This window comes from Phacochoerus africanus, chromosome 2 (genome assembly GCF_016906955.1).
Source record: "Phacochoerus africanus isolate WHEZ1 chromosome 2, ROS_Pafr_v1, whole genome shotgun sequence".
Classification (NCBI taxonomy): Eukaryota; Metazoa; Chordata; class Mammalia; order Artiodactyla; family Suidae; genus Phacochoerus; species Phacochoerus africanus.
The window spans coordinates 166,723,271-166,735,466 of record NC_062545.1 but is presented as its reverse complement, the minus strand read 5'-3'; the positions used below and the strand labels follow the sequence as shown (position 1 = coordinate 166,735,466).

The window sequence follows — 12,196 nt, the reverse complement described above, 5'->3', positions numbered from 1 at the left end:
GGTAGTTCCCAGGCTAGGGATCAAATAAGAGCTGCAACTACCGGCCTATAACACAGCCATAGCAATGCCAGATCTGAGCTGAATTTACAACCTACACCATAGCTCACAGCAACACCAGATCCTTAACCCACTGAGCAAGACCAGGGAGCCAACCTGCTCCTCACGGACCCTGCGTAGGGTTCTTAACCTGCTGAATCACAACAGGAACTCCCACATATTTGATAAAAATTTAAAAAAATGTGGGGTTCTTGCTTGCAGTGCAGTGGGTTACAGATCTGGCTTGTCTCTATGGAGGTGCCTGTTCAATCCCCAGCCCAGTGCAGTGGGTTAACAATCCAAAGTTGCCACAGCTGTGGCATTGGTCAAAGCTATGGCTCAGATTGGATCCCTGGCCCAGGAACTTCCATATACCCTAGGTGCAGCCAAAAAAGAAAAAAAAAAGTGTGCATATAGTCAACAAAACTAGAATATCAAAAATGATGGATGAAGCTCCCATTGTGGCTCGGCGGTAATGAACCTGACTAGTAACCATGAGGATGTGGGCTGGATCCCTGGCCTCACTCACTGGGTTGGGATCAAGTGCTGCTGCAAGCTGCAGTGTAGGTCACAGAGGCTGCTGGGATCTGGCCTTGCTGTGGCATAGGCTGGCAGCTGCAGCTCCAATTCAAGCCCTAGGCCAGGAACTTCCATATGCCCAAGGTGTGGCCCTAAGAAGAAAAAATGTTACGAATGGTTATTTCCAGTCTAGACAATAAGATCAACAGAGATTTTTGCTGTGTGACAGTTTCCTCTTTGTGCATTTTTGTAGTTTATAATTTTTCTACAATGAATAAATATTTACCTTTTAAAATCACTACACCCGTTTATGAGAGTGTAGAATTAAATCTGTAAATCAATTAACAAATAATTACTAATCACCCATTTTGTGCAAAGGCATTGTTAGGCAGATGCAATACCGCTTTCTTTCTAAGGGAGGTAAGAAAATAAGTAATACTCCTTCTGAGATACAGACCTCTTGGGAAATGTCAACTAAATCAATACTAAAAATAAATTATCAACTTAAAAATTCTACGCTTATGAAAAGCATAAGCCAATGCCAAATGGCTTTCTATCATAGGTCAACTCTGGATCACAGATGCTGATGGAAAAAGTAAACTGTACGGGTGTGAGGTCAAATGCACACTAATACCTCTGACTATGTTAGACTTTGCATCATAATAAACTCCCCAGCACCACTACCTAATGCTGGGTCAGTCAATCAAGGAGCACAGCGAGGATTCCAAAATTCAACCTAAAATCAAATGTGCCATAATCTCCACATGGCTCTGAGAGTGGAATTATTCATCAGAACCAGAAAGAAGTTCCCTGTGAACACACTAATCTTCCAAGAGCCCTGGCAGGGCCCTACCCAGGCTGAGGTCTGAGTCATCCATTGAGCCTGGCTGCCTTTACAATACCACAGGCCCCTGGTGGCCAAATCAGGACAGTATCACAGCCTAGGTAACCACACCCAAGTCAACAGGCTCCTAGAAATGCCACCACACCTCTCAATTTCCCTTCCTGACAGGAACAGGGACTCCAGTGTAGAAAGTCTCTGAGCCAATTCTGTTTTCAATTCACTGCAGTTTCAGACCCTTTGTTTAAATGAATTTGCCTAATTATCTGGGAGAACTATACACTTAAACCTAGGTAACAGGGCAACTCCGTCAAAATCTGAAGCAAAGGAGGCACAAGAGCTAGCCCTGTGGTTCTCAGGTTCCACAGCCAGGCCAGAGGGCAGCCCAGTTAACTGTATTGGTTTACATTTCTCTGGGAGTGGTGGTAAACACTTCTGTTAAAAACAAAGAAACCCTGGCTCTTTTCCCTTTAACCTCCTTCTGAGCTATAAGCGGAGTTACAGTGTGAACAATGGGATTAGCCGCATTCAAGAAGCATGAACCATAATCAGGATCACCTAGCCTTGCTGGCGACTCACCTCACAGCCTTTTAATTCTACTTCACTGTTGCCAAGGACCTGCCTTCACCGACTAAAGCTGCTGAAACTGTGCTTATTTTTAGAAGCCAATTATTAACTAAGTCAGTGGTGCTTTTGTGAAGGTTTTCTATAGAAGAGACAAATGCTTTATGAAAAAGAAAAAAAGAGCTCAAAAGCTTTTACTCCTGCCTGAGAAACATCAACCTTGAGACCCAAGCTCTCTGGTTGCTCAGCTACCACCTGAGCAAGAATCTACCTCCCCAGAGATAAGAACATTCCTGTTCTGATTGGGGTGCATCCACTTACCTCTTGGGTCTCAAAATTCAGGCTCAGCAGTACAAACACAGCTTATTTCTAAGAAAGGTCAGCCCCTGGCCAAGTGCACTGAAGACAGGGTTCAATGCACACTGACGACAAATTTACTTTAAAATGCACCCAATAAAATAAACTGAACAATGGATAAGTGGATTGTAGTGGTAAAGCAAATGTACCAAAATGCTAATGGTAGAATCTAGGTGGTAGGTTTAGGGTGTACATTACACAATTCCTACAACTTTCTGTATTTTTGAAATTTTTCATAATAAAGTGTTGGGGGGGGTGTTAATAACAAAGAACATAGTGCAAAGACGGACACAAAGAAGACCAAAGAATCCCAGACACTAGGATACGGCTAATGACCAGAGCTCTTCATGACAACACCTTTGAAATGTGGAAGCTGAGACAAAGCAGAAATCCCCCAAGGAGAAGTGGCAGCCAGCAGTGAGACAGTCTTCCTGTCACAGGCAGCTAGTGCAGGAGGGCCTGCTCAGGGACAAGGACGGGGTCAAAGTGTCCAGACCTAGAGCACAAAGCTATTCTGGAACACAGCTGCTTGGACTTCAGGCCACAACTGCTTCCTTACAGGGTCCCGTCTCTAGCAGCACTGAGCTGCTCCACTAGTTTGTTTGGTTTTTTTTTTTGCGTTTTTTTTGGGTTTTTTTTTTTTTTTTTGCCTTTTAGGGCCGAACCCACTGCACATGGAGGTTCCCAGGCGAGGGGTCTAATCGGAGCTGTTGCTGCCGGCCTATGCCAGAGTCACAGCAACACCAGATCCGAGCCAGATTTGTGACCTACACCACAGCCCATGCCAACACCACATCCTTAACCCACTGAGCAAGGCCAGAGATCGAACCCGAAACCTCATGGTTCCTAGTCCGATTCGTTTCCACTGCACCACAATGGGAACTCCTGCTCCACTAGTATTAACAGATGATTCCAGCCGCCCCCACCCCCCACCTCCCAAACCCCGGGCCTACGGATACCCAGGAACAGAGGGCCCTAACTTTCTCTTGCTGAGCCCCAGGCCTGACCACGGCCTTCCCCATCCAGGCCTCCCTCATTTAGCCATTCAACACATAGCAGCTAATGGTGCCAGATACTGTGTTCGGCCCTCAAAAAAATTCTGACCTGGGAGTTCCCGTCATGGCTCAGCAGAAATGAAATCTGACTAGCATCCATGAGGAAGCAGGTTCAATCCCTGACCTTGCTCGGTGGGTTAAGGATCCAGTGTTGTTGTGAGCTGTGGTGTAGGTCACAGATGCGGCTCAGATCCTACACTGCTGTGGCTGTGACGTAGGCCGGCAGCAACAGCTCCGATTAGACCCCTAGCCTGGGAACCTTCATATGCCTCAGGTGTGGCCCTAAAAGACAGGAAAGAAAAAAAAAAAAAAAAAAGGTTTTGACCCATCCAACCTCTGACTGCCGTTTTCAAGGCTCAGGCTCCCCAGGGTAATTCCAAAGATACCTTCTGCTTCGGGAACTTATGTGGGAGGATCCCACCATCCCCACAGAGCCAAATCCATGGGGGAGAACAACTGACCTGCTGGTACTGGAAATGGGCCAAGAAAATGGGAAACCTACCCTTGTCACGTCCTGCATCATCTCCTCCAGAAGCAAAAGGCTGGACAAGGGCACGGAGCACAAAGCTGCAATCAGTATCTCTGAATCCAGAGTGAAGAAAGAAGGATTCTAGAATGAGGAAACCTCAACACAGGCCAATTTAAGACAAAAGAGAGACTGAACTCCACATGGCAAGAGGCCATAGAAGGCCAATAAAGAGGTTCCAGCAGGGTCTGAATAAATGGATAGGCCACTGCCTATCAATGTCTGAGGCCTGATCCTAACCTCTGAAGCAAGCACACTAGGCTTTCCAACCTATGAAATAGCCTCCTGGTTCCCTATTAAAGGGAGAATTCTGAGTGGCACAGAACTTTGAGGTTACTCAGGAAAGAGTTTCTGACGGTTCAGAAGACAGCAGGTATGAAAGGACACATACCTGGTGCTGAGAAGCCCTCATAGCCACACTAACGCTCCTCACTCGAGAAGGCCCTAGAGCCACACCATCCAGCCTGTGAACAGCTCTAGGTGACAGAGACCCTGCTCTCAATGTCTCCATCCCCTTGGGAGCACATGTAGCATCTTGCACTGATAGGCACTAAAAGAAGTGTTTGTGAAGCTGAACCCACACTGATGTAACAAACCCTGACTGGCTACAAGGGCTCTAAACCATAGAAACACAGAATGTTAGCATGGGGTCCCTAGAGAAGATCTGGCCCAATATTTCTCTGCCGAGATTAGAAAATCCCAAGAGAGTAATAGGACTTAATAGCATAATGGAAAGAGTATAAAATTTAAAGGAAATGGACCTGGCTAGAGACATTGGTTAGAGTTCAGCTCTGACGCTTATTGGTTATACAACTTAGACTAACTACTAAACCTCTCAAGGCTTACTCTCTTCATCTACCGTCTTGGGGGGAAAATGGAGGTCAATGTACCTCCTACGACAGGCTGATGTGATTAATAACTCAACATAATGGGAAAAGGACTCAAGCAGTAGAAGGTGTGATAGCTAATTACTATTACGTCTAGCCACACCACCACCCGTCTTCTGTTATCTTGGCAAGACCCAAGAGGAAAGAAGGCTACTCTGGTCTTCCCTGTTTTATCAATGGTTGATCATCATCGCCTCCACCTTCTTTTCCTTCTAGTTTTCAAAGACCTCCATGGCCATTCACACATCTTAATCCAACTCTGCACAAAAGCTGGAAAGCCAACCATTATGGGCACAAAGAGCACAAGAAATGCAAAGGATAAGGAAGAGCTCCCTCCTGATGCCCTGCCCACTTCACTGAAGGAAGTCTAAGACCCAAGGAGAAAATAATCAGCACCCCAGGGGAGTTCCTATGTGGCTCAGCAGATTAAGGATCCAGCCATGTCACTGCTACGGCGCAGGTTTGATCCCTGGCCTGGGAACTTATACATGCCTTGGAAGCAGCCAAAAGAAAAATTTTTAAAGCACCCCAGGCCTAGACTAGGACCAAGATAGAAACATTCACATGCTTCCCAGAGACTGCTTCACTCTCCTTGAAGCAAGAAGGATGAGAGCTTTCTCAGTGGCCTCCAGGTACACAGAAGACACCAGAATCTATGTTCCATATGGCACCACAGAAATTATTATATGCCTGCAATACTGTGTATGGCACTTCTTGATCATTAAAATGAAGAGATGTTCAAAATAATGGGGGGGGCACCAGCAAGGGACAAACCTCCTAGGAGGGTCCCGCTGGAATTCATTAAGATCAAGCACTGGGCTCTCATTCCAGAGGTGAGAGATCTATAGCATCAAAAAGGAAGAGGAAAAGTTGCTGAGGGACACTAGGTTGGACAGAAAGCAAAGCACCACAAAGTGTATAGACTCAAACATGTCAGCCCTTGTCTCTGAACCATCAGGCCCCACAAGAATAAAGCAAGAGCTAATGTTTTCAGAAGATATGCTTTGAGTCAGGCAGCGTGCTGGCAGACTTACATATCTTAATTAATCCTCATCACAACAAAGCAGGGGGAATAATGGTCATTTCACAGATGAGGAAACTCAGAATTGGGAAGATAGATAAGCTTGCCCAAAGTCATGACAAGAAGGTGACAATCAGTAAACAATTATTGAGCACCTGCTATGGTTTTGGAGACACAATGGCAAATGAGACAAGGTGTCCACCTAGATTTTTGTGGAGAAGGGAGATCTGAATAAACATCTGATGGGAGTTCCCACTGTGGCTTAGTGGGTTAAGAACCCAACATAGTATCTGTGAGAATGCAGATTTGATCCCTGGCCTTGCTCAGTGGGTTAAAGACCCAGTGCTGCCACAAGCTGTAGCGTGGGTTTCAGACACAGCTCAGCTCCTGCACTGCTGTGGCTGTGGGGCAGGCCAGCAGCTGCAGCTCCAATTCAACCCCTAGCCCGGGAACTTCCATATGCCCTGCAGGTGCTGCCATTAAAAAAAAAAAAAAAGAACAAACATCTCAGATTTCAAAGCCCCCGGTGCCATGCTGCCTAAGGGGGACAGAAAAAATAGCAACCATAGAGCCAGCCTCTGACTTTGAAATTCTGGCCATCAACGATGGAAATAGAGTCTCAATCACTATCTAGTAGATTTGACAAAGTACACTGGGGTCAGACAGCCTTGGTTTAAATTCTACCAATTCCACTTACCAGCTTCATGACCTTGGTTAAGTTATTCCATTTCTCTGAGCCTCAAGTTTTCTCATGTGCAAAACACAGATAATCTACCCAACCCAACAAGGTGGTTGTAAAAATGCAATAAAATATTAATTTGCTTAGGGCAGTGCTTGATACAATATACAGCCAATAAATATTTATCATCATTAGTTTTGCTAATGCTGCTCTTAAAGCAGATTATAAACTCTCTGGAGGCAGGACTGTCTCCACTCATCTCTTAACTCTAGAACCATGTGCTGAGCACACAGCATTGCATGTAATAAGTGGATTTAAACAGTATAAACCAGATTTTACCCACATTGAAATCTTGCCATCTAGACAAATGGAAGATATACTCTAGGCACACCCACCAGGGATACCTGGTTGCTGCTAGTCTCTTTGAAGAGGCAGGGGCCTAGGAAGGAGACCTGTCATCTTTTTGGCTATTCCATCAGTCAGACTTCCTAGATGCCCAAGACAGGGATGCAGGTCCAGGGAGGAACAAGGAAGCAGCCAGTCACATCCCAGACCAAAGATTAGACCATAGCCACCCAACTCCCAAGGCCACTGCTGACAGGTTGCCACATACCATGTGCTCCATGCAGATACTGATCTCACCATCGCTGTAGAATGCGCCGTAGAAGCCCACAATGTAGGGGGAATTGCACTCATGTAGAACCTGCAGCTCCCTTATAATCTGATTCCGGATTGCAGGTTTGATCTCCAGGTGAATTAGCTGGAAAAGAAAGGTGGGAGGAAGAGAGGCTTTAAAAATATTTCAATAGATAGATGGTTAGATGAATGGATAGATGCTTTCTTAAATTCCAAAGCTCTTAAAGGTAGAAAGAGAGGAAACAGGGAGTTCCCATAGTGGCTCAGTGGTAAAAAACCCGACTAGTATCCATGAGGATGCAGGTTTGATCCCTGGCCTCGCTCAACGGGTTAAGGATCATTGCTGTGAGCTTGTGTTGTAGGTCGCAGACATGGCTTGGATCTCATGCTGCTGTGGCTGCAGCGTAGACCAGCAGCTATAACTCTGATTTGACCCCTAGCCTGGGAACCTCCATATGCTGAGGGTGCAGCCCTAAAAAGACACACAACTAAAAAAAGAAAGAAAGAGAGGGAGTTCCTGTCGTGGCACAGTGGTTAACAAATCCGACTAGGAACCATGAGGTTGTGGGTTTGATCCCTGGCCTCGCTCAGTGGGTTAAGGATCCGGCATTGCCATGAGCTGCGGTGTAGGTTGCAGACGCGGCTTGGATCCTGCGTTGCTGTGGCTCTGGCGTAGGCCAGTGACTACAGCTCCAATTAGACCCCTAGCCTGGCAACCTCCATATGCTGCAGGAGCGGCCCTAGAAATGGCAAAAAGACAAAAAGAAAAAAGAAAAAAAAAGAAAGAGCGGAAACAGGCAAGTTTTAACAAATAAGTCTCTACCCAACCAGAGCACCAAGTGCCCACATAGCAAGGCAGGTGTTGACACTGGAGGAGCTATAATGGGGGGTGGTAGTGGGGGGCGCAGCTGTGCCTCTGCTCCAGGGAGCCAAGACTGAGGAAGAGGAGATTCACCCCTCCCAAGAACAAAAGGACCTGTGAAGCTGAGAGCTGGGGGGAAAGTGGCCTTGAGGACTTGGTTGATACTCAAGGGTGGTAGGACTAGAAGAGCATGAGGAACTAGGTCTGCCACCTAAGCTGCCCAAGAGATTTCTCCTTGATCTCAGGAGATTGAGATTCAGCTAAGGCCTCAGGAGTCACCATATGTCTCCCTCTAATACAGTACCTTGTTTCAGCTTGGGAGACATGTGACAGACACATGAAATGTTTACTGAATAAGCCTAAGCTTCTAAAAACAGCCATCAACAAACAATAAGTGTCAGAGGACATAGAAGGAGTAGTTATTAGTGTGGGCTGGAACAGCTAGTGAAAGCTGCACAGGGAGGTGGGCCTTTAAGATGTGCAGTGTGTAAGAAGATGGAAGGAATAGCCCGGGCCAAAAAGTGTGGCAGGAATTAACACAGGATGTTGCAAAACAAGAGTCCAACCTCATTATCAGAAAGAGGAGGACCCCGGATCTCCAGAAAGGGAAGTCCAGCCCTAAGACTGCATGCCATGGTGGGGAGCTGAGATGCTACACTGGAGGCAGATGAAGGAGACCCACTGGCAGGGGTGGAGTGTAGGGAGACAACATGAAATCGGTCTTTTGAGCATGCCTGCGGCTGGGTAAATGAAAGCAGCGTCTCCTGCTCTCAATAAATGGCAAACAAGAATCGTAGCTTTCTTTCCAGAGCACACAAAAAGCTAACAAAAGGTCAGCTGCTTCCAGTCTAGGGAGAGGGTGATAAATATACTAAACATCATTAGTGTGTTTGTTTATAATCTGATAGATAACATGCGTTCAAAATTCAAACAGCACATAAAGGTACTGAATGAAAAGTCAGTCTTCCCCCCACTTTTGTCACCAGGCCCCCAGGTCTTCTAAGAGATAATCCAATTACCTGTTCACCAAGACAAGCTTGATTCAGTTTTGTTTTGTTTTCTTGTAAACTGGCCTTACCTTTCGGGCCATGACCAGGCCAGACGGCTTGTGGGAGACCTTGAACACCACACCTCCATTGCCGGCACCCAGCTCACTGATCTTCTCAAAGTCGTCATCCTTCAGTTCCCCCACCTTCTGCTTCTGGGTAAGAAAGGCCTCGAGGCGCTTCCGCTGCTGTTCATCGAGCTCCAGCTCCTCCAGCTTCTTCTGCAAGGCCTCCAGGTTGGTCCTGTCCCAAAGTGGGAGCATAGGTCAACACTGTCATCAGAGAAGTCCGCTCAGGGGAGCACTCCTGCTGTGGAGACCTCCACTCTCGGGCCAGAGAGAGAACTGATGGAGGCTGGCGGAGGTCCCATCTGCTTGGCTCAGCCCCTTCACTCTGCCACCCCGCACAACTCCCCTCTGACACACATCACCTCTCAAGGCCTGATCGCCTCACTGGTAAAATAAGGGAATTCATTCTCTCTCACTTTGCTCCGAGTCTACGAGAGGAACCACAGAATCTGCTAAAATCCAGAGTGAGCCACTTTAATTTGCTTTAAAAACCCCAATTTCAAAAGCCCTACTAGTCTGTTTTAACACCACCATAAACAAAATAAAATCTATTTCCTAAAACCATTAAAACTGAAACCAAAGCGAATCATCAAAACAGGCTCTAACCTGAATCACAATAGAAATCTTCCTTTCCATTAACACAACACTGTAAATCAACTGTACTTCAATACAATTTTAAATGAATATACCTAATACATGTATGACATATAAATTTTTTTTAATTAAAAAGAAACCCTCCTTTCCAATGTTATCAGGTCAGGAACAAGGTCAATCAATATAGAACAAAAAAGATATAGCTAAATTTTTGTTTGTTTTTGTTTTTGCTTTTCAGGGCCACTCCCGTGGCATATGGAGGTTCCCAGGCTAGGGGTCCAATTGGAGCTACAGTTGCCAGCCACAGCCACAGCCAAAGCCACGCAGGATCTAAGCCTCATCTGTAACCTACACCACAGCTCACAGCAACACCAGATCCTTAACCCACTGAGCAAGGCCAGGGATCGAACCTGCATCCTCATGGATCCTAGTCGAGTTCATTAACTGCTGAGCCATGACCAGAACTCCAAGATATACCTAAAATTTTTATTTTTTCAATATACATAGAAATTCACCCGCCTTCCACCACAGAGTGAGGCCCTCTCTTTGAATAAGGGTCCCCTGGTAAGAGTCCCACATCATCTTTCCTACATGAGTCAGAATGTAATACAATGTCTGTCATTCCCAAATCCTGATTCCCTAAAGTAGAATAAAAATGTAGACAGAGAGTAATCTCAGAGTAAAATTTTAAGAGTTTGATGATTTCCCCCAATTTTAATGCATACCTAATTTGACAGTAATGTTCTTTAGTAACTTGGACTTATTGAGTCTTTCCGTGGCTTTTAACTAGTGATTATAAAGGGAAAAAAAGAAAGAAAACCACTTCATTTGCAGTCACATTTTGTCAGTTTATGTGATTTAAATAAGTACATTATTACGTATCTATTTGACAGGCCTGGAGCAGTCACTATCTGCTACTCAGGTTTCCATTACAGATGCAAGAAGAAAACATCCTCACGATTTTTGCTTGTCTGACTGTGGCAGCCCAGATTGAATGGGGGAACGTGGGGAGAAATATTTTGCAACTCACAAATAACCTTGTGAACATGAAAGCCTGCTTTACTTCAAAGAATTTAAGTTCACAAGAAAACAAAATAATAAGTACATTACTTAATTGCAATACCAGCTACAATTGTACAAATGACTTTGGCAACAATCCGGCTCTTGGTAAGCACATAATTCAACCAGTGGGTGCTGGAGAGAGTGGGTATGGCAGAGAGCAGCCTGTTAGGGTGTTTTACACAAAAAAAACTGAAAAGTATTCATTACTCCTGGGAGCTTGTTAAGAGGAGGATAATAAAGAGAGCTTCCACTGTGTTTCATTTGATTTTTGTCCCTAGTCTAAACAAACGTTACAGGTGATGAGACAGGCTGTCAAGACACATGAGAACGTTGGTGCCCCCTCTCTTCAACATACACACCGTTTCTGAGCTTGGACAGTAGCAGCAAGCATGATCTTCCACTTTTCACTCATACTCTATGACAAACCTTAAGAAGGCAAGGAGATGGAGACCCACTGCCTCCTCAGTTTATGGGAAGACCCAATACTGCCTCACAAATCTCACACACACATGGGGCCAAAGAAGACACAAGGCTGACTTTCCCAATTTCCCTCACTGGATAACTCTAGAGGTAAGAAGGCTGGTGCCTGGGATTGAACAACGAGTTGTCTCCCCATGCCCCGCCCCCGCCCGCCACCCAAACTGACTTGTTGAAACCCTAACTCCCAATGTAACTATGTGTGTGTGTGTGTGTGTATTTTTTTTTTAAGGGCCACGCACCCCCACCCCAGCCCGAGGCAATATAGAGGTTCCCACGCTAGGGGTCCAATCAGAGCTACAGCTGCTGGCCACAGCCACAATCACAGCAATGCAAGATCTGAGCCACACCTGTGACCTACACCACAGCTCACATCAACACTGGATCCTTAACCCACTGAGCAAGGCCAGGGATCGAACCCACAACCTCATGGTCCCTAGTCAGATCCGTTTCTGATGTGCCACAACAGGAACGCCCCAATGTAACTATATTTAGAGATAGGATTTTTAGGAGGTAAAGTTAAATAAGGTCATATGAGTTGAATCCTAATCAGGATTGATGGCCTTATAAGAGAGGTGGCCTTCCCCCCACACACTCTAAAGAAAGGCTGTAGGATGACACAGCAAGAAGGCAGCTGTCTGCAAGCCAGGAAGAGAGGCCTCACCAAAACCCAACCATGCTGGTACCCGCATCTAGGACTTCAAGCCTCCAGAACTATGAGAAAACTAATTCCTGTTGTTTAAGCCACTCAGTCTATGGTGTTTTGTTATGCAGACAGTTGGTCCCTATCCAGCTAAAAGGCTCCACTCAGACTCACTGCTACCCCCAGTCCTTCAGGTGTGGGGACTGGAATAAGTGTGACTGGGAGTACACAGTACACACCCTCTGCTTTCTTTAAGGTCTCTCCACAAAGGAGCTCATCAATGACAACATTTAGAAACACATGTCAAATACAGACAGACCCCA

General features: G+C 45.8%; 1 protein-coding gene and 1 non-coding gene across 2 annotated transcripts in view; one reads left to right on the top strand and one right to left on the bottom strand.

Moving 5' to 3' along the window:
• Nucleotides 1-12,196, bottom strand: part of MAP2K1 (mitogen-activated protein kinase kinase 1) — an 83,015-nt gene that overhangs the window by 35,389 nt on the left and 35,430 nt on the right. Inside the window, exons 2-3 of the mRNA XM_047767130.1 lie at nt 9,062-9,272; nt 7,099-7,245 (exon numbers count right to left, since the gene is read on the bottom strand). Of these exons, the coding sequence (XP_047623086.1) occupies nt 7,099-7,245; nt 9,062-9,272 (358 nt within the window). The remainder of the gene's footprint in view (nt 1-7,098; nt 7,246-9,061; nt 9,273-12,196) is intronic.
• Nucleotides 10,568-10,699, top strand: LOC125121757 (small nucleolar RNA SNORA31). Its single transcript, XR_007133621.1, has one exon. It is a non-coding gene; the product is annotated as a small nucleolar RNA SNORA31 (small nucleolar RNA).